This window comes from Pygocentrus nattereri, chromosome 17 (assembly GCF_015220715.1).
Source record: "Pygocentrus nattereri isolate fPygNat1 chromosome 17, fPygNat1.pri, whole genome shotgun sequence".
NCBI classification, from domain to species: domain Eukaryota; kingdom Metazoa; phylum Chordata; class Actinopteri; order Characiformes; family Serrasalmidae; genus Pygocentrus; species Pygocentrus nattereri.
In genome coordinates, this window is record NC_051227.1 from 4,132,587 (window position 1) to 4,155,113 (window position 22,527).

General features: G+C 44.3%; 2 protein-coding genes across 11 annotated transcripts in view; one reads left to right on the forward strand and one right to left on the reverse strand.

Annotated features, from left to right (window-relative positions):
• The first annotated feature begins 40 nt into the window (after window positions 1-40).
• Window positions 41-9,473, forward strand: msantd4 (Myb/SANT-like DNA-binding domain containing 4 with coiled-coils). Of its 5 annotated transcripts, none has more exons than XM_017683247.2 (4): window positions 41-325; window positions 2,070-2,277; window positions 2,679-3,227; window positions 4,575-9,473. In XM_017683247.2, exons 3-4 carry the CDS (start codon window positions 2,754-2,756, stop codon window positions 5,352-5,354), a joined length of 1,254 nt encoding a protein of 417 aa, XP_017538736.1. In that variant the 5' UTR covers window positions 41-325; window positions 2,070-2,277; window positions 2,679-2,753; the 3' UTR covers window positions 5,355-9,473. The 5 variants fall into 5 exon arrangements, with proteins under 5 accessions (XP_017538736.1, XP_017538734.1, XP_017538737.1 ...); XM_017683245.2 differs by having other exon boundaries at window positions 2,700-3,227; XM_017683248.2 differs by having other exon boundaries at window positions 2,070-2,247; window positions 2,700-3,227.
• Window positions 9,474-13,071: 3,598 nt separating this feature from the next.
• The window catches only part of gria4a (glutamate receptor, ionotropic, AMPA 4a), a 126,549-nt gene continuing 117,093 nt past the window's right edge, over window positions 13,072-22,527 (reverse strand). For 3 of the 6 annotated variants that reach the window (XM_037546362.1, XM_037546364.1, XM_037546363.1), the window contains 2 exons: window positions 17,178-17,428; window positions 13,704-13,763 (listed from right to left, as the gene is read on the reverse strand). In XM_037546362.1, the coding sequence (XP_037402259.1) occupies window positions 17,180-17,428 (249 nt within the window). In that variant the 3' untranslated portion in view covers window positions 13,704-13,763; window positions 17,178-17,179. Of the gene's footprint in view, window positions 13,764-17,177; window positions 17,429-22,527 lie in introns of all 6 variants that reach the window. The other 3 variants (XM_037546361.1, XM_037546360.1, XM_037546359.1) reach the window with 2 other exon arrangements.

A 22,527-nucleotide genomic window follows, 5' to 3' on the forward strand; every position in this document is an offset into this window, starting at 1 on the left:
CACACAGAGCGGAATCCGCCGCTGTGTTTAATGAGGGAGCTGCACTGTTACCGCTGGATCTGTCTGCGCTCCGGCCTCGGCCCGCTTCACCTTCACGGAGAGCAGCGCTGTGGGAGCTTATACACGGAAATACTACCATTTCGGGCATTTTGGGGATGAAAAACTCTGATTTAGGCTTTCAGGGCTTACTAGTGTTCCCGGAGTTTTCTGAGAGCGCGGTGTTTTCTCTCCTTACAGGCAGAGGCAGTTATAAAGCGTTGTTAGATCTAGAACAGCACGTTTTTCATCTTAACGAATTATAAAACACTGGGCTGCATTTCACTGGGTACGGAGTGCTGAGTAGAGAGTGCCATGTACTGTGTATGGAGTGCTGAGTATGGGGTGATATGTGTTGTATATAGGGTGTAATGTGCTGTGTATGGAGTGCTTTATATGAAGTGCTGTGTGCTGCTTATGGAGTCCTGTGTATGGAGTGATGTGTGCTGTTTATAGAGTGCTGAATGCTGTGTGTGGAGTGCTGTTTATAGAGTGATGAATGCTGTGTGTGGAGTGCTGTGTATGGAGTGATGTGTAGGGAGTGCTGTGTGCTGTTTATAGAGTGCTGAATGCTGTGTGTGGAGTGCTGTTTATAGAGTGCTGAATGCTGTGTGTGGAGTGCTGTTTATAGAGTGCTGAATGCTGTGTGTGGAGTGCTGTTTAAAGAGTGCTGAATGCTATGTGTGGAGTGCTGTGTGCTGTTTATAGAGTGCTGAATGCTGTGTGTGGAGTGCTGTGTATGGAGTGATGTGTAGGGAGTGCTGTGTGCTGTTTATAGAGTGCTGAATGCTGTGTATGGAGTGATGTGTAGGGAGTGCTGTGTGTTGTTTATAGAGTGCTGAATGCTGTGTATGGAGTGATGTGTAGGGAGTGCTGAATGCTGTGTAGGGAGTGCTGTGTGCTGTTTATAGAGTGCTGAATGCTGTGTGTGGAGTGCTGTGTATGGAGTGATGTGTAGGGAGTGCTGTGTGCTGTTTATAGAGTGTGGAGTGATGTGTAGAGAGTGCTGTGTGCTGTTTATAGAGTGTGGAGTGATGTGTAGGGAGTGCTGTGTGCTGTTTATAGAGTGCTGAATGCTGTGTGTGGAGTGATGTGTAGAGAGTGCTGTGTGCTGTTTATAGAGTGCTGAATGCTGTGTGTGGAGTGATGTGCTGTGTGCTGTTTATAGAGTGTGGAGTGCTGTGTATAGAGTGATGTGTAGGGAGTGCTGTGTGCTGTCTATAGAGTGCTGAATGCTGTGTATGGAGTGATGTGTAGGGAGTGCTGTGTGCTGTTTAGGGAGTGCTGAATGCTGTGTGTGGAGTGTTTTGTGTAGAGTGCTGTGTGCTATGTATGAGGCGCTTTATATGGAGTGCTGTGTACAGAGTGCTGTGTTTGGAGTGCTATGTATGGAGTGATTTGTGCTGTGTATGAAGTGTTTTGTAGGGAGTGCTGTTAATGGAGTGCTGAGTGCTGTGTCTGAAGTGCTGTGTTTGGAGTGCTATGTATGGAGTGATGCATGTGGAGTGCTGTATATGAAGTGCTATGTGTTGTGTATGGAGTGTTTTGTGTAGAGTACTATGTATGGAGTGCTGTCTGCAACTTATGGAGTGTTGTGTATGAAGGGTGGTGTGCTGTGTATGTAGTGTGGTGTGTGGGGTGACGTGTATGGAGTGCTGTGTTTGGGGTGCTATATGGTGTGTAAGGAGTGATATGCTGTTGTGAATGGAGTGCTGTGCGCTATGTATGGAATGCTGTGTGTGCTGTGTATGGAGTGCTATATGGTGTGTAAGGAGTGATAAGGCTGTGAATGGAGTGCTCTGTATAGGGAGGTGTGGAGTGCTTTGTGCTGGTTATAGAGTGCTTTGTGTGGAGTGCTGTGTATGGAGTGCTGTGTGATGTGTATGGAGTGCTATATGGTGTGTAAAGAATATGTTGCTGTGTATGGAGTGCTTTGTGTATCATTAGATACCATTTAATAATGAAGACGATTATGATGGTGATGGTGATAACAACAACAACAACAACAACAATACAAATACTCTTTTTAACAGAAGCTGTGCTGCACATCTGCTGCCCTCACTTGGACACTCAGCATGTTTGCGCATGGTGTGAGCTCTGATGTCCCGCAGTGGACGAGTTAGCAGAGTTCTTCTTGATCGCCCGTCACACTGAGACAACTTGATGAAGACCAGATATTTGGGACTGTGAACTTATTCAGCATCATCTGATGTGGGTTCACACCACACTCTCATAACTACAGTATGTAACTGTCTTACTGTATACTGAATAATTAACAGGAATTACTGAATAATTCGGAGTAAATACTCAATTCATAGTAGATACTAAATGATTCATAGTAGAGACTGAATGATTCATAGTAGATACTAAATGATTCATAGCAGATACTGAATGATTTATAGCAGGTACTGAATGATTCATAGTAGAGACTGAATGAATCATAGTAGATACTAAATGATTCATAGTAGATACTAAATGATTCATAGTAGAGACTGAATGATTTATAGCAGGTACTGAATGATTTGTAGTCGAGCCGGATTGATTCACAGTAGATACTGAATGATTCATAGCAGATAGGTTAATAAGCCCTATGGTCAATAAGTCATATTCTTTCATTTAAAAAGTTCATTGTTCTTGATCAGTAACGAATCCCGCTGTGTTAGAACCCTCCTGCAGCGTCTTCATCACCACGTGAGACTTCCTCGTGGTTCTCCATCATGGACTTCCTGCAGATGAAACACCTGAAGCGGAAGCGGAAGAGTAACTACAGTGTGCGGGAGACGCAGACGCTGATCCGGGAGATCCAGCGCCGGCGGGACGTCCTGTTCTCACGGCAGCAGAACACGGCGGTGAACGAGCTGAAGCGGCGTGCCTGGGAGGAGGTGGCAGAGTGCGTGAATGCGCTGGGTGAGGGCGAGGTGCGCACGGCTGGAGAGGTCAAGCGCCGGTACCTGGACTGGCGCACGCTGATGAAGCGGAAGCAGCTGCGGGCACAGCTGGCTGCTGGACTTCAGCTGGACTACGACCCGCCCTGTTCGCCCGACAACGAGGGCTCGCTTGGTGGAGAACTGCCGCAGGACCCAGCCGGCTTTCAGAAAGATCAGGGATACTGGCAGGACCTGCCAGACCTCGGGGAGAACAGCGTTCACTGTGGGGTCAAATTGGAGGACACAGAGGGTAGTGGATATAACGTAGGTGATCTGCCGGACAGTGGACATTTGAGAGTTGGCTAGTTTTCATCTAAGTTAGCCAGCTATCTGGAATCTGGGTGGGGTAGCTGACAGGAAGGCTTAGGTTTTTTAGCACAAATAAATAGTGGTTACATATTTATGATTAAAATTACATAAAGTGGAATAACGTAAAGTCACTCTTCTGTGTGTTAGCTAGCAGAGCAGTTTCCGCTGGCTAGCATGGGTGGAGAAGTTACTAACCACGTTAAAATGAGCTACTTCACCAGCACTTTAGCTACATAGCTAACTTCAGTAGCTCATTGGTGTTGACTTCTGCTGGCAAAATGTTGGTTTCTTGATGAAAAAGCAGATTAATATATGCGTCTCTGTACCAAGCAGGTCTGACTAAACTTACAAAACGATGGACTTATAGTCAACTACACTCACCAGCCACTTTATTAGATACACCTGTTCAGTTGCTTGTCAACCCAAATAGCTAATCAGTCAATCACACGGCCACAACTCAATGCATTTAGGCATGTACAGGTGGTCAAGACAACTTGCTGAAGTGCAGACCGAGCATCAGAACGGGGAAGAAAGGGGATTTAAGTGACTTTGAACGTGGCGTGGTTGTTGGTGCCAGACGGGCTGGTCTGAGTATTTCAGAAACTGCTGATCTACTGGGATTTTCACACACAACCATCTCTAGGGTTTACAGAGAACGGTCCGAAAAAGAGAAAATATCCAGTGAGCGGCAGTTGTGTGGACAAAAATGCCTTGTTGATGTGAGAGGTCAGAGGAGAATGGGCAGACTGGTTCCAGATGATAGAAAGGCAACAGGAACTCAAATAACCAACCAGAATCTCTGAGGAACGTTTCCAACACCTTGTTGAAAGTATGTCACCAAGAATTAAGGCAGTTCCAACCTTTTACTAGCAAGGTGTACCTAATAAAGTGGCCGGTGAGTGTATGTAAACCACACCTTCTTGTTGTCCCTTTGTCTAAATGACCCAGAAACCCCCCTATTTGGTGGGCGACTGCCTCTACCTTTGTAATTAAAATAGAGGTGTTGAGGCCCACCCAGGAGCCAGGATGTCTCCGAGATATCCCTTCAACAAATGGCATTGCTAGATTGGGGAGCTATAGATAACCAGATGTAAAATAGGCTGACCATTGGAGGTTGTTACATGACAAAGGGACTGCTCTCCACAGCCCCCACACATTGCCCAAGAGAGACAAGAGTTCGCAGCGCCACCTTGTGTACTGAAGTAGCAACTAAATGTGTTAAAATTTCAGGCCTTAGCTGCTAATACTGGATCGAGAAACGAAACAGTATAATAATCCCTGTGTGTGTTTGTTTCTCCGCAGCTGGACGGCGGAGTCTGCGACAGTGTTCCAGGTGAGGTAGAAGGTGAGGGTGATGAAGATGACGAAGACTGCTTCCCGTCTATCCTGCAGGATGTGGACAGAGAAGGAACCATCCCTGAAGACTTTGCCCACATTGATGAGTTTGGTGTGCTGAGCTGCTCTAAAGCTCCCACTGGACCGTCGCTGGCTCGAGACCTGGGCCCCGACACACCTGGCGCACCTGAAGTGGGTGGGGCCACGCCAGGCCCGTCTGCAGGAGACAGCACAGGCCTCCTGGTGGCGCTGGAGAGGCAGCGTCTGGAGCTGGAGAAGCAGCGTCTGCAGGTGGAGTCGGAGCGGCTGCAGGTGGAGAAGGAGCGCCTCCAGGTAGAGAAGAAGCGGCTGTGCCAGGCCGAGATGGAACGAGAGCGCCTCCAGCTGGAGAAAGAGCGCCTAGACTTGGAGAGGGAGAGACTCCGCCTGCTTGTGCACCAGTCAGCGCTGCCGCAGCAAAGCCCTGCCTCCTCCACCACCACAGCCACGCCCACCACCTCTTCCGCCCCGTCTTCGTCGTCTTCCATGGATGTGGAAAAGGACAGGAAGCCCTCCTGGCCAGTGTGGACGGATCTGGAAGCAGAGAAGCTGAAGCTGGAGAAAGAACGCCTCCTGCTGGAGAAAGAGAGACTGCAGTTCTTCAGGTTCGAGTCAGGCCGGCTGCAGATTGAGCGAGAGCGCCTCCAGGTGGAGAAGGAGAGGCTGCAGCTGCACAAGGACGGACAGCAGATGGCGCTGCACTCGTGAATTGTAGAACTGCTGCTTGTGGAGATCTAGCAACCTGTTTGTAAAACACCGGAGCAGGTTAACAGATTCTTCAGGAGGGTCTGAACTGTAGAGCCAGGTGTGTTAGACTAAAGGAGACAACAGCACAAACTGCTACTTTTCAGTGTCCTTAAAGCGATAATTTGACAAATAATCCAGCTCCCTCTGTTTACCCCCAAATATAGTCGATCCACCACATTTGGTGTCTGAAGTTTGCTTCTGTACTTTTGGCACTGGAGCTATGAGGCTAATGTAGCTAACAAGAAGCTTATGTACACCATTTGGCTGATCAAGAGCGACTTACAATTTGATCATTTTACACAGGTAGGCCAAGGCGGTGTTAGGAGTCTTGCCCAAGGACTCTTATTGGTATAGTGTTGGGTGTTTTGCCCAGGTGGGGCTTGAACCCCAGTCTACAGTGTAGAAGGCAGAGGTGTTAACCACTACACTATCCCAACCACCACAGTTAGCACCACTTAGCACCAGTTAGTATGGTGCTAACTGTAAACCTAAATCATCACACACTCCCCTCAAACTGTGTGGAAGTGTTCAGTATCTCTAACAGACTTCATTATGTGGTTTCTGACACTGTATGAGTTTTGATTCCAAACTGGCCCGAAACACCTTTGAATGTTTTGTGTCTGAAGCCCAACCAGGGAATGACAGAATTCTATCCGAACCACATTAGCCAGCTTCTTTGTCTGTCCAACCTGAGTACAAGAAAAGTTCTGGTTGGACCCAAACCGACCCGAACCACATTGTTGCACTTTAAGTCAGAACTCGACCCGAGTACAACAGAACTCTATCCAAAACCCACCTGACCTGAACCCGCCCGAGCACAACAGAGTTCGATCCGGTTCTAACTCGAGCAGAAGCACATCATCATGTTTTGAGACTAGTCGGATTCGACCTGAGCACATCATGCTTTGAGTCTGAACCTGACAAGAACCACATCATCCTTTAAGACCAAACCCGACCAGAACCACGTCATCATGTTTTGCATTCAAACCACGTTGACATGCTTTAAGTCCATACCTGACCGGAACCATGTCATCATTTAGAGTAGAGAGAAGTGTTGTGTCGAAACCAGACCAGGTGATGATCCAAATCCAACCCAACCACAAACCATATCGTTTAAAATCCAAACCCAATCCGACCGCGACAGAATTCTATCACATCCCTATCCAACTACATCATTATGCTCCAAGTCAGACCCTACCTGAGTATGAATTCTGTCTGAAACTGACCAGAACCACATCACCCTAACAGTAATAGCCATCATCAGATCACCGACAAATAAAATAAAAGTACTATTAAATACCGATACAATCAAATAGTAATCTTTTGTCCAGAATGTATTCAGCTCTTGACTGAACAGTCAAACTTTACAGACCAAACATGCTGATCGACTGTATTAGAGCTCATTAATTTATCAGACTATCACTTCATCATCTGGCAGATGAACAGAGACTGTGGTCCAGATTTTGTCTGTGTGCTCCGGCGCGGCTGTGGCTCAGCGCCTCAGACAGACAGGGTGCCGGATGGAGGGATGAGCTGGAGGACAAAGTAAACCCTCCCTGAGGATGGAGGGATTTAAAGAGGTTTAATGGTGGAGCTCTAGAAGACTCAGTGTGTCTGTACGTGTCGTGATGGAGTCCCAGTGTTTCTGCGTTCCTGTTGGTCCTATAGTCGAGTCTCCGGAGTTCCTCTCTCTTCTTCTGTTTTTCCTGTGCTCACATGTTCTCAGCAGATGGAAACTTTGTTGTGTGTGTATCGTGATATGATCTCAGCTATGCTGTCAGACTGTGTGGACTGCCAGAAAACTCGGAAATCTCTGCTAGTGTAAACTGTGCCTTAGCTAACTGAGCTAATCAGGAGCCGCTCGCTCTTAGCTTGTTATTGTGTGTGTTAGCAGGAACGGAGCGGCTAACTGCGTTAGCAACTTACTCAACTTCACTGTGAAGCTGGTCAGATTGAGGGACGTGGGGAGTTTTGTGTTGGGTGTGCTGAGGTATTATACAGCTTTTACATGCTGGATACATTACAGTTGCTTCATGGTAGTGTGTGTGCAGCTGTTAATGTGGTTCTTTGATATGATCTCCTTAGTAGCTCTCAAATGAGCTAATTAGCTTAGCTAGTTTGGACTGGCAGATGAACAGTGTGGTAGCGGTGAGAGGTGGTGCCAACCAATTACAGGTTGGTCTGTCACAGGCCAACTAATCACAAGCTAACCAATGGCAAGTCAACCAGTCACAGGCTAACCTGTGAAGCTAACCAATCACAGGCAAACCAATCAGAAAGTAATGTGTGAAGCAATCATCACAGGGCTAACCAATCACAAGCCAACCAATCACAGTCTAACCAATCACAACCAATCAGTAACCTAGGAAGCTTTGCAATCCCAGGCTAATCAATCACAAGCCAACCAATCACAGGCTAATCAGTTTCAAGCCAACCAATCACAGGAAAACCAATCATAAAGTAACCTGTGAGGCCCACCAATCACAGGCTAATCTATCACAAGCCAACCAGTCGCAGACTAACCAATCTTGGGTTAATGTGTGAAGCTAACCAATCACAGGCAAACCAATCAGAAAGTAAGCTGTGATGCTACCCAATCAGAAAGTAACCTGTGAAGCAGTCATCACAGGGCTGACCAATCACAAGCCAACCAATCACAGGCAAACCAATCGGCAAGGAATCTATGAAGCGAACCAATCACAGGCTAATCAACCACAAACTAACCAATCACAGACTAACCAGTCATAAAGGAATCTATGAAGCTAACCCGTTACAGGCTAATCAACCACAAACTAACCAATCACAGACTAATCTATCACAAGCCAACCAGTCGCAGACTAACCAATCTTGGGTTAATGTGTGAAGCTAACCAATCACAGGCAAACCAATCAGAAAGTAAGCTGTGATGCTACCCAATCAGAAAGTAACCTGTGAAGCAGTCATCACAGGGCTGACCAATCACAAGCCAACCAATCACAGGCAAACCAATCAGCAAGGAATCTATGAAGCGAACCAATCACAGGCTAATCAACCACAAACTAACCAATCACAGACTAACCAGTCATAAAGGAATCTGTGAAGCTAACCCGTTACAGGCTAATCAACCACAAACTAACCAATCACAGACTAACCAATCATAAAGGAATCTATGAAGCTAACCAGTCACAGGCTAATCAACCACAAACTAACCAATCACAGGCTAGCCAATTGCAAAGCAACCTGTGACAATAGCCAATCACAGGCTAATCAATCACAAGCCAAGCAATTACAGGCTAATCAGCTACAAGCAATCATGGGCTGACTGAAGCTAACCAATCACAAGCTGAGCAAACATAAGCTAACCAATCACAGGATCCAGGCTATCAAAGCACAAGCTTTGTGCAGTGGACCGATCACAAGCAGACCAATCGGCCTGATTTACTCATTTATGCTTAACTTACTAATTTAAAATAAATCTGAAAGTCTCAGGTGCTTCATTTTATAATTCCCTGAGTGTCCAGGCCAAACATTCGACGCTGGAAGCTCCAGACATCACAGTTAAAATATAAAAGTGAAGGAAAAATCATCAGACAACAAGCAAACAAGCTCAAACTGCGGGTCATAGTGTCAGCAGTTGTAGTTGAGTGATGCTGACACCAGGGGGAGCTGCAGTGCCCTCAGCACAGACCCGTCCCACTTCCCTGATCACAGCAGACTCACACAAATATTCCAGTCTGGTTCAGCTTCATCTGAGCACACGTGTAGCTGAATGTGATTATCGTATTGATTATAGATCATTGAGTAATCTGTCGATCACGGAGTTCAGTGTGTGTGTTTATTGTTTCTCTCCCGGCTGACAGTTGGGTCAACGTGCCTCCAAAACAGACTGAACAATCATCTGCTCTCATTTTCATACAGTTATTTATTTTTTTTAATCTGTATTTACTTTTTGATAAGACATTTTAACTATGTTATGTAGAGGAGTTGTGTGAAAGGGGAATTCCACCACTTTTCCAAAATTCACCCATAATTAAATGATTAAGAAACGGTCATTCAGAGTGGTTTTGGTGTGAAACGCTCTGTTCTAGATAAACTTACCGAGTCAGAACCGTTCACAGTGGTGGTGATAGGAACCAGACGTCCACCTCTAAAAGCTCCTCACAGAAAGTTCCTACAGTAAATGGTTCTGCATTCACTGCCTGATGACTGAGACGCTGTTTTATGATAGTTTGGAGAACTTAAACTCCATTCATGGTGGAGGGAGACATGCAGGGAGCTGTGAGGCAAAATAGTCCCCAAAGAAAACTGATTATTCCAGATTTTCCACTATTTTCCATCATCAACATTCCATATAAACTCAGAAGACTCGTGTAGGTTCTGGATGGTAAATAAAATGTCTATATTTGTGTTGTAGTCATGGTGACACCTGGTTCACATCATCACCACTGTAAAAAGATCTGGACCATTTCACACCAAACAACTCTGAATCAGTCTGTTTACGCCTCACACGCTCAGTTATGGATGAAAGGTTGGAAAATAGGTGTGATGCCCCTTAATGTATTCATGTAAGTATTGTGTGTCAGTATTGTGTGTGTCTGTGAGTGTGTATGTGTAAAGGTGGCGGTGAATAAAGTGTACGTTGTTGTTTACAGTAAACAGACTGGCTGTGTTGACTCTAAAGCATAGAGTATGTAAGATGAGGTTATGAGGTGCTGAGTGTTCAGGCGCTGTAGGATTTTTAAAAAGTCAGTATTTTAGTATTTTAAAGACATAAAGTGCTGTTCAAAGACTTCACACCCAGCTGAGTGAATGTACTTCTGCTGTAGGCTGAATGGGTGGGGCTAAACTGCTGTGGGCTGAATGGTGGTGCTAAACTGCTGTAGGCTGAATGGTGTGGCTAAACTGCTGTAAGCTGAATGGTGGGGCTAAACTGCTCTAGGCTGAATGGTGGGGGTAAACTGCTCTAGGCTGAATGGTGGGGATAAACTGCTGTAGACTGAATGGGTGGAGCTAAACTGCTGTAGGCTGAATGGGTGGAGCTAAACTGCTGTACGCTGAATGGTGGAGCTAAATTGCTGTAGGCTGAATGGTGCAGCTAAACTGCTGTAGGTTGAATGGTGGAGCTAAACTGCCCTACTAATTAGTACTCAGCCATTAGGCTAATAATTAGAGTGCTTGAAGAAGTGCTCTATTGTCATCTCTATTGTTATCTCTCATACTTCTTCTTATTCTTCTACCACTTTTCTGCAATTAATATAGCCCGAACCGCTTCACGTACGGACTCCGTTAATCTGCGTTTCAAAGGTCTTGGCGCTGTGACTTGTGCTACGTATTTTTGGAGTCGACTGGGTTGGTAGTTTTTAATAAAAGTAAGTTTAAAAATTAAAAACCTCCCATAAGAATGAACGGCGGAACTTCTAACTGACATCGATGATGTCACAGCAGGCCACTCAGTCTCACAGACACAGCTGATCACGCAGGGAATCTGCTTTAAAATCCTTAACCTTTCATCTAGAAACTCCATTTTGGTTTTAAATGGTAGAGAAACTTGTCCTTTCTGAAACCTTGAAATATCTCATCATCATTTTATCAACTAGGCTTAGAAAATGGATGGATGGATGGATGGATGGTTTACAGTTATGAGCATTTGTTTGGTACTAGGCACAGAAAACTGCCCCATTCACCCCCATTTAAATTTCTCAAAATCAGAATCTGCTTATTTCAAGATTTTCTCTGTGTTTAACTTGTCATAACTCAGACATTTTCTTCTCAATACACACAATGTTATGCCAAAAATAATCCTCAAGGCGTCTTATCTCACACCATCTATCCGGTTAAGCGATAGAGTAAACATTTCCCGAGTTTGTTCAGAGGTTGCAAGTCAGACTCAAACAAGGCTTTTCCACTAAGAGCTACATAATAACAGAGTGACAGTTAATTTGAATGCCCCCCCCCCAACATATGCATCTCTCCCTCTCACACACCACACAGACACACACCTAAGGAGGTGTTGTTCACCTACACAGAAACACACACAAACACACACACACTTGCAGTTCTTTTCAAGCACTCTTGCAGTTCCTTCAGGAAATGCACATCTAGTTATCTATCTTATTGATATCAGGTATGAGATATTGATCAGGCTGACGCTGATGGTCATGGATGATGCAATATAATGTTTGTGGTTTTGGAAAAGTTACTAAACAGCTGTTACTGGCAGTGGTGGAAGCTTCTGGAAGACTCTGTCCTGGATTCTCCTTCTTCGTGATGGATCTGTAACCTTTTCAGATGTTCTGACATTTATTTCATTTGTTCTTCAGGGTCAGTTCACTCACCTGAGTGGAGCTCTATGCCATTTCCACAGCTCCATGACCTGAACACCTGCTGGGAAGAGGAGCATTGGAGCTGTGTTTGGGGAAGATGTTGATGTTCTCACAAGGATATAAAACAGTGGAGAAGCTCAGATACAAGAGAAACATGTTTAGTATATTGTTTTTGTTCTGTTAAAGGAGAATTCTCTCCTAAAAGTTTAGTATAATTAGGCAATAAGCCACAACAGGGTGTTCGTTACTGTGATTTTACCACAGGGAAGGGTTGTTGTTGGGCACAAAGTGTAGTAAAACTCCCTTGTGATGAAATCACTATTATACATGGCCTCAGGAGGATTATGGCTTTTATAAAATGGTGGCCAACATAAAATATCATAAAATACACAATTTTTCAGAAAATAATTTATCATTAAAAATAATTAACATAAACAAGTATCCCCTCCAAGAAATGTCGTTCCTTTAGAATGTGGCATTGTTGTCAAGCAAACATAGACTACTGAATTAGGAAAACGTACAGTCACCCATTGCTGTATACGGCAGTCATTTACAGCAGTATAACTCCACCCGCTCGCCCTACAGCAGTTTAGCCCCACCCATTCAGCCCACGCCAGTTTAGTCCCTCCAACTTATAGCTGAAGTGAAGTTTTAGCCTGCAGTGTTGTTTGAATGAGACACAATACAGGTCAACCAATCAGAACAGACCTCATTTACATATATCAGTCTTACAGGCTTAACAGCCACTGCCTGTTGAACTGTGAGGGATTGTATTGCTGAGAGAAAAGTAAAACCACAGCAGAGAGTGTGTACAAATTCTCCTCTTTTATTTCTTGTCTGGTGGGTAACAAAGAGAGAAAGAACACAATCCTGAAATCAAAACGTCCCAAACTAAAAGAAAAAAAGACACACATAACGTGAGGAAATCGATATGCAGTTCAATTTAAGTTCATGTGTCTGGTGACCTAGCGCTACAGTGAGAGTGTGCGTGTGGGCCCTGTGGAGAACGAGGACGTGTACACATTTATTTAGTTATCAAAAACAATCCAGGTCAGCAGAACATATGCCATGGTCTCACACCAGGTGGCGCTATTTCAGATCATTTCCCTCTATAACTCTATCTCTCTCTCTATATATGTGTACGCATATAAAATATTTTTTTGTAATTACAAGTTGTGTTGTTCTATATTCATTATTGCGATGATTTATCACCTAAGATGGTTTACAAAAAGAGGTGGCGCTTGTCTACAGTTATTTACATCCATTTAAAAAGCAGTTTAAGTTATTTCTTCCGCTGCTTCGTGGTTTACCCAGAATGTACATATTTACGTTAATTAATTTATCGCTTAGCAACTACTGCGGTGTGTGACTGCATGGTCTTTTCTCTGTTTTAAATAAACTCAGCGATGTCACTCAGGGTGGCTAGCTAACACTATAGCTAATATTCTAGCTACTTTTTTTTTTGCGTTAATTTCTCGGAGACTACAGCTGAGTAGGTCAGAGGCTAAAGAAAAGCGTGGTGTTTGTCTCGTTTCAAACAATGTTTGTGGAAAGAACAGGAAATTTACACAGTCCAGAGTTTCAAGTTTACAGTTTTGTGGTCTTTTTCGTTTTCATCCGTGGGTGATGTTTCTGCGATGATCGTATTAAGGCGTCTGAAATCCTGAAGATAGTTCACGCCCTCTCTTGTTCGCTTTGCCTTTTCTCTATGTTCTTAAAATCCACTTTGCTGTTCAACTTCACATTTTGTCTTTTTTTTTTTTCTTTACATCCCAGATTGACTGAATCAGTGTAATCGTAGTTTTCTCGTCAGTTTTTGTAGTCCAGGTGGGCCGGCCGGAAGCATGGCGTAGTCAGCAGGATTAGCGTGGCATAAGGCACAGGGTGAGTTTTTTGGTTGCTATGGGAGCTCGGAGGAGGACACCATGGCGAGGGTGGGGCCGTGGTGGAGGGAGGGGCCAGAGTGCACAGCCTTAGGGCAGTCTGGCGTCAGGACACGCCCGTTTTCCCCCAGGCTGCCCGTGATCGACAGCCGGGCCTTGTTTCTCATGGCTTCGGTGAAGGTGAGCTAGAGAGGGAGGCGGGATGAGAGGAGGCGGAGTCAGAACACAACCTGCAGCTTCTCTTGAGAGGCTATCAGAATATGTATATCATACAGTAACATCACAATGACACCAACCAGCACACGTCAAAGAACGGAAAAACGAAAAAACAAAAACAGGAAACAAACAATGCAGGCAACAACAAACATCGACAGACATTTCAGATGTTCCACAGTGCTCGACATCTGCATTTCTAACACAAACACATGCAGCCCTGTATGTTCAGATCTGTTTAGTTAAGCCAACAGTAAAATGTGAGGGTCAGCCATCTTTCATTTGACGACATAATTGAACATGTCAGTAAATTAGTGAATAATGTTCTATTGACTAATTCAGGCCCAGTCGACACGTATCCTTGTATATTTGAAAACTTTTTTTGGCGTCCTTTCTACACGGAAACATACGGGAACAGTGTGCTTGTTTTTATGCACAGAAGAATGTTGAGAAAATTAAAATGTGCCCCAAATTATGTCACAAAGAACTCTCACACTGCCCCTCATTGGCATTACATTCAGACTTACATATTTACTAGTAGATTTACACACGCATATTAGCAACCACCTGGGATACTACACTCAGCGGCCACTTTACTAGGTACACCTGTTCAGTTGCTTGTTAACACAAATAGCTAATCAGCCAATCACATGGCCATAACTCAATGCATTTAGGCATGTAGAGGTGGGCAAGACAACTTGCTGAAGTGCAGACCGAGCATCAGAATGGAGAAGAAATGTGATTTAAGGGACTTTGAATGTGGCGTACCTAATAAAGTGGCTGGTAAGTGTATATTAACGGCCAAGCAATGCCTTAGCAACCACCACGGATACCATAAAAGTAGTCTAGCAACAGCTTAGCAAACAACCTGTCACATGAAAGCATGGCCTAACAACAACACCTGGCATCCCATGGCAATGGTCTAGCAACACCTTAGTGACCACCTGGAATTTCATATGAAAGGCCTAGCAATACCTTAGCGACCACCTGGGATGCCTTAGCAACTGGCTAACAACACACACCTTAGCAACCACCTATGATATGGCCTTGCAACATATTAACCACCTGGGATACCATAGCAGTGGCTTAGCAATACCTTAGCAACCACCTGGGAGACTATAGCAATAGCATAGCAACATATTAGCAACCACCTGGGATACCATATCAAAGGTGTCTTAAATCTAGTCAACATAGCTAATATTTCTTTTGTTTTAAGTCAGTCTAGTGACAGTGTCCTGTTCCATTGGCAGATCAAAAATAACATTTAAAACAAAAGATATGTCATACGGGGTGAAAAGGGGGTGAAAAGCCAGTAAAACTTAGATTCTCTGTTTGATCAGAACTGTGTGGATGTTTAAGAAATAGCAGCATAGCCATGGCAACATAAACAACCCCACGAGATGTGGATGGCTTTCTTTCACTACACAACCACTTCTATACCATAGCAGTGGCCTAGCAATACATTTGGAACCACCTGGGATACCATAGCAATGGCCTAAAAACCTTAGCAACCACCTGTGACACCATAGCAGTGGCCTAGCAACAGCTTTTTAGCAACCACCTGTGACACCATAACATGCCCTAAGAACTCCTTAGCAACCACCTGTGACTCCATAGCATGGCCTAACAACTCCTTAGCAACCACCTGTGACACCATAGCATGGCCTAACAGCTCCTTAGCAACCACCTGGTCCATCTAAACGTCATCTTAAATCTAGTCAATATATCTCATATTTCTTGTTATGTAAGCATATTATAAGATAATTTTACTAATTTCAAGACTTTTCTACTAGTTTTAAGTAATGTATCTTATGGAAATGTCTTGCTGAGTCATCGGTTTTTGCTGTGTCAAAATACTATAGTAATTTTAAAGATATGTGACTTGATGATCAGTAACCAATATAACTAAATAAATCCAAACCGCATAATTCAAGCAGGGTGAAAAACTAGAAAATCTGAGCTTCACTGCATGATCAGAGTCCTGTGGGCGTTTCAGAGAAGGTTGTGTAGCCATTGCGACATAAACAGTCCCACAGTAGACGGCAGGCAGCAGGCTTTCTTTCACTTTTTCAGCTTTTATTTTCTGGCAGGACTCTTTGAATCTGCGTCAGTGTTGAATTACGTAGGTCGAAAGTTCTGCAGAACAAAGTTTATGGTGTCTATAATGCTGCTGCCATCACACTGCTAGAAAACCTCAGCTTTAGCTTTGTGGTCTATATTTCTCACGACGTTCTTTTTGAGGTGTATGACATCACATTTTATAGTGCATCATCGCCCCCTACTGGGCTGGCATGCTTGAGTCACTTTTGTGTTTTCGTTTGAACGTAAGAGATTTTCGCTGCTGATGTGGAATTTTTTTTTTTTTTTTTTAAATGTTTTTAAATATATCTTGATATGTGTGGACAAGGCCTCAGAATGGCAACATATTTTATATTACATTTCATTACAAAAATGTGATCTAATGCTACGCAACAAATAAAACGAAAAGAATAAAGCAGGTAAAATGTGACAAAGCATATACATTTCTGACAACCGAGCTAATTGATGTTACCACTCATGAAACCTATGGCAAATTTGAAAAATTCGTAAATATATAAATTTAAATTCAAACCATATTATTTATATTAGGCCTAATCACTCTGAACTGTACATAATTCAAGTGTTAAGTGTTAACTTTTGGGTGAGTATAACTGATTATGCTGAAGTGGTTATAGATAATAATTTATAAAAATATATAAATAGCATTTCTTTACCATCCCTGACTCAAGCCTTATTTTCATGTACACCAATTTTTCCCGCAATGACATTTGAGAAGTAACAAAAAAAATAAAAATAAAAAAATTTATTTTTTGTGACACTGACCAATAAGAACTATAGTGATACAGACCCCAAACAGCCCACTGTAAGTACTGACAGTACTGCCCTCTGGTGGTCCTGTACAATCTAATATATGCGTACATTAGACTACATTATGCTATTAAAGGCAGTTCTACGGTTCTGATTGCTCATTTGATGGCGGTTTGATTGATTTGCTGAGAAATTAATTGTAATGCAGGTGTCTGAGAGAAGCCAACAGCATACACATCATCCACTGCAGCCCAAACAAATAGAGCAATATTAGAAAAACAAACAGAAACAAACAAAAAAACAAACTTCTATTCAAGGCATCTCCAGAGAAGCCATGTGAAACTAACAAAAAAACAACAGAAGTAACATCAAAAAATGAAAACAAACAGAAACGTAAGACGGCAAAGCGCAGGAACTGAAAACTAAGAAGCCGCCACAACATCACAGACGATCCGCCGCAGCTACGAGAGAGAAAAACACGAGGAAGGGCAGCGGCGAAGGCCCCCGGGCCGGCCTGCGCGGGGACCCCTAGTTCCTACCCCTAAATCTTTACGCCATCAGAGCCGTACACGTTGTACCCCTCTCTATAAGTGGCTAAGTTCTGCGCGCTCGGGCTGGGAGCAGGGCTAAAATTCAGTTCTGCCGCTTCCACCTGCATTCGCTTAGCCTCGGCCCGCGACTTATAGCAGAACTCCACCAGCGCCACCAGCATGGCCAGCCCCAGGCCGCCCACCAGGATGTAGAAGACCCCCGCCACGTTGCTTAGGCTAAGTGCCTGGGAGCTCTTGTCCTGGGAGGTTGGAGGACGAGAGAGGAGAGGGGGAAAGAAAAAATCGAGTATTAGCAAGAAAGAGTGGCAAGAAAACTAGACATTTTCATTCAGTCACATCAACATTCAGTTACAAAATCGTTTACCATCAGTAGAGCTAGTATGACATTCACGCTAGGCTAGTGCATTTGTCTAGCTTTATATTGTTCCAGGCTAGCACATTTAGCTAGTTTTACGTGTGCTAGGCTAGTGCATTTGTCTAGCTTTATATTGTTCCAGGCTAGCACATTTAGCTAGTTTTACATGTGCTAGGCTAGCGGATTTGTCTAGCTGTATATTGTTATGGGTTAGCACATTCAGCTAGTTTTACATGTGCTAGGCTAGTGCATTTGTCTAGCTTTATATTGTTCCAGGCTAGCACATTTAGCTAGTTTTACATGTGCTAGGTTAGTGCATTTGTCTAGCTTTATATTGTTCTAGGCTAGCACATTTAGCTTGTTTTGCATGTGCTAGGTTAGTGCATTTGTCTAGCTGTTCTAGGCTAATAAATTACATTCTCATGTCTGTAGTGTGACAATCATTGCTAGGCTAGTGCATTTGTCTAATTTTATATTGTTCTAGGCTAGCTATTTCATTCATGCTAAGCTATAGCATTCATCTAGATTAAGGTTAGGTAATTTTTGTAGTTTTACATAAGCTAGACTAGAGCACTTGTCTAGTTGTCTACACTAGTTCATTACATTTTTTATGGCTATGCTAACAATGACTGCTAAGCTAGTACATTTATTTAGTTTTATACTTCTAGTTTTGCATTCGTGCTAGGCTAAGGCATATGTCTAGTTTTGCATTGTTCTAGGCTAGTTCATTTAGCTAGTTTTACATATGCTAGGCTAGAGGATTTAGTTGTTCTAGGCTAGTTCATTATGTTTTTCATAGCTAGTCTGATAATCACTGCTAAGCTAGTGCATTTGTCTAGTTTTTTATTGTTCTTACAATTATTGGATAATATTTTCATGCTGGGCAAGTTCATAGGTTGGTCTTATATGCTAGGGTGGTACATTTGGCTGCTCTTACATTCACGGCTAGGCTAGTGCATCAATCGGGTTGTACTAGGCTATAAGCTAGTTCACTGGGCTAGTTTTCCATTCATGCTAGGTTAATGCATTTGTCTAGTTTTTCTTCACGAGATAATTTGGTTGGAAACATTCATCTTGGGTTAATGCACAGGCTAGTTACACATGCTAGGTTAGTCAGTTTAGCTAGGCTTATATTTTATCAAGGCTAGTTTGTCTGCTTTCACGCATTTCTCCGCTAGTTCATCTGGCTTGTCTTGCATTAAAGCTAGGCTAGTGGCATGATAATAGCATTTGGCTAAAACATTTACTTTAATTAGTCAATTATCATTATAATTACTCAGTTAAGCACATGAAATAAGTACTTTGCATTGGAGACATGATATAGTTTCGGTATGCAGCTTCATTGGCTAAAAAGCTCAAAACATCGTTAAGTTTAACACAGTATAACTGCTTTATTACAAATTCAACTGTAATAAAGCGAGAAACTGAGAAAGAAAGTGAAAACAGTGAGAAATAAACAAAAGTAATAATTACGTGAAATCTCTCAGTTATGATTCATTTGTAAGTGCAGCCTCTCTAGTCTATCAGCTACTATTATTTACTGTGGGTGATGCTAATATCGAGACTGGACTGTTTGAATCTGTGTGAAGTAAACAGAGAAGCACTAAAGTTTATCTCTGTCTCTGTCCTTCTGTCTGATGGATGTAATCTGCTGTAATGGTGTAAATGAATAATTATGCCGCTGGTGTGAAGCATCTCACGGCTAGTAACAGCTGAGTGCGTCATTTCCATCCGGCTGCATTAGCTAATACTTAGCGCCGGGCTAGCGCCGGGCTAATGAGGTGCATTAGTGCGAGACGTGCTCGGCGGCGGTGTCTGAAGCTTCTCTGGACTGCACTGCATTCGCTCAGAGGTCCTCTAACGCCGAGGCCTTTAGCAGCGCAGTAGGGCTTGGGCTTGGGAATGCACATCAGGTTGAGCTGTCTTATGGGTTCCTTCCGCCATGCTGACAGGGTTCATTCTTTGTCTACATGCTGCAGATATTAATTTACAAGAATTTATAAAGCTGGCTGTCTCGTGTTTCTCTTGTAATGCTTTATATTGAATGAAATTAGATGGAAGTGCATCATAACCAACTCCAGGGAGATGCCAAACAACTATATGATGATAAAATCTGCCTTATTGATGGTCTGATCCACACAAACTGATGATCCAAATGAGTGAATGATCTGGACTTTCTAACATCTCCTTCTTCCATTACAAACATTTATTTTACTCAGCCACCAGCAGATTTACCTCAGCTAGCTAGCTTAATGACATCTCTCACTCAGCTACCCTCAGATTTACAACAATTAGCTAACTCAGTAAGCTAGTTTACTGACGTCTTTCTTTCAGCTACTGGCAGATTTAACTCCATTAGCTAGCTTATTAACATTTTTCATTCAGTTATTAGTGTTATTTACTTAGCCAGTGACAAATTTAATCAGAGAGGTTTCATGGCAATGACTGGGAGACCTGGAGAAGCGTGAATGGGAAGAACGGCCTGCCCGATCTAAACCCGAATGGTGAATTGTTATTGGACTTCTGTGCCAGGCATGGATTGTCCATAACAAGCACCAAGTTCGAACACAAGGATGTTCATAAATGTACTTGGTACTAGAGCTCCTTGGTTTGAGGTCAGTGATCAACTTTGTTGTCGTTTCATCTGACTTGGGACCGTATGTTCTGGATACTCGGTGAAGAGAGGCGCCGAGCTGTCAATTGATCACTATCTGGTGGTGAGTTGGATCAGATGGCAAGGAAAACTGATGGTCAGACCCGGTAGGCCCAAGTGAATAGTGACGGTGTGCTGGGAACGACTGTCAGAGGCCCCTGTTTGGAATGATTTCAACTCCCACCTCCGGGAGAGCTTTTCTCATGTCCCGGGGAAGGTAGGGGACATGGAGTCTGAATGGACCCTGTTCAAAACCTCCATTGTGGAAGCTGCTAGGCATAGCTGTGGCCAAAAGCTTGTGGGTGCCTGTCAGGGCGGTAAGCCAAGAACCCCCTGGTGTACACCAGTGGTGAGGGAGGCCGTCAAGCTGAAGAAAGAGGCCTTTAGGGACTGGATGGCCCGAAGGACTCCCAACTCAGCAGAGAGGTACCGACAGGCGAAAAAGGTGACAGCCACAACAGTGGCAGAAGCAAAATCCAGGGCGTGGGAGGAGTTTGGCAAAGCCATGGAAAAAGACTTTCGGTCGGCTTCAAGGAGGTTCTAGACATCTGTCCAGCGACTCACGAGTGGTCGGGGTGGCTGCGCCCAAGCTGTATTTGGCAAGGGTGGAGAAACTCTGACTTCAAATGAGGACATTGTTGGTCGATGGAAGGAACTCCATTTCTCTGGTGGAGGTCACAGAGGTAGTGGGCAAGCTCTTCAGTGGCAAGGCACCGGGGGTAGATGAGATTTGTCTGGAGATGCTTAAGGCTCTGGATATTGTGGGGCTGTCATGGCTGACGCACCTCTGCAATATTGCATGGACTTCAGGAACAATACCCTTGGACTGGCAGACTGGGGTAGTGGTCCCCATTTTAAAAAAAGGAGACCAGAGGGTGTGTGCCAACTATCGGGGTATCACACTGCTCACCCTCCCTGGGAAAGTCTATGCCAAGGTGCTGGAAAGGAGACTCCGACCGATAGTTGAACCTCAGATTGAGGAGGAACAATGCGGATTCCGTCCTGGCCATGGAACGATGGACCAGCTTTTCACCCTCTCGCAGAGGGGGCATGGGACTTTGCCAACCCAGTCTAGATGTGTTTTGTGGATTTGGAGAAGGCTTACGACTGGGATCCCCCGAGATATCTTGTGGGATGTCCTCCGGGAGTATGGGGTACCAGGGCTCCTACTCTAGGCCATTTGATCTCTGTACTCCCAGAGTGAGAGCTGTGTTCGTATGCTCAACATTAAGTCGGACCCTTTCAATATTAGTGTTGGGCCCTGGCAGGGTTGTGCCCCGTCTCCACTCCTGTTTGTGATATTCATGGACAGGGTGTCATGGACAGAGGCTGGAGGATGGCATCTCTGCATCTTTGCAGATGATGTTGTTCTTTTGGCTGAATCACATGGTTGCCTCCAGCGCTCACTGGAGCGGTTTGCAGCTGAGTGTGATGCGGTTGGTATGCAGATCAGCACCTCCAAATCTGAGTCCGGAAAAGGATGGCATGCCCAGTCCAGGTAAGGGGAAAGAACTTGCCCCAGGTGGAGTTTAAGTTTAAGTATCTCGGGGTCTTGTTCACGAGTGATGGGAAGAGGGATCGTGAGATCGGCCGCAGGCTGGGACAGGCAGTAGCAGTAATGCGGTCACTGTACTGGACTGTAGTGGTGAAGAGGGAGCTGAGCCATAAGGCAAAGCTCTCTGTTTACCGGTTGGTCTACATGCCGACCCTCACCTATAGTCATGAGCTGTGGGTAATGACCAAAAGAATGAGATCGCGAATACAAGCGGCGGAAATGAGCTTTCTTCGTAGGGTGGCGGGCTACACACTATTTAATGGGTGAGGAGCTCGGCCATCCGGGAAGAACTCGGAGTAGAGCCGCTACTCCTCCACATTGAGAGGAGCCAGCTGAGGTGGTTCAGGCATCTGATTCGGATGCCCTTTGGACGCCTCTCGGTGGGGGTGTACCAGCCACGGCCTACCGGGATAAGGCCCCAGGGTCGTCCTAGGACCCCCTGGATGGATTACATCTTCAAGTTGGCCTGGGAGCGGCTTGGGGTTCCTGGGAACGAGCTGGAGGAAGTTGCGGGGGACAGGGTCATCTGGGATTCTCTGCTCTCCCAACTGCTATCGCTCTGCTCATGTTACTAGCCACTGGTCAACTTCCAAAACTCTGGACGTCATATCTGTTTCACATTACATTTGAAAATTTCATTCCATTAAATGCTTCATATGTGCTGCTCACCTAGCGCTGCAACTGAATAGCTGATCAAACCTGTTTTCTTTGATTTTGATCTGATCTGTGATCTGTTAGTAACAGAGATCCACATACCGGACATCCCTGCAAATGT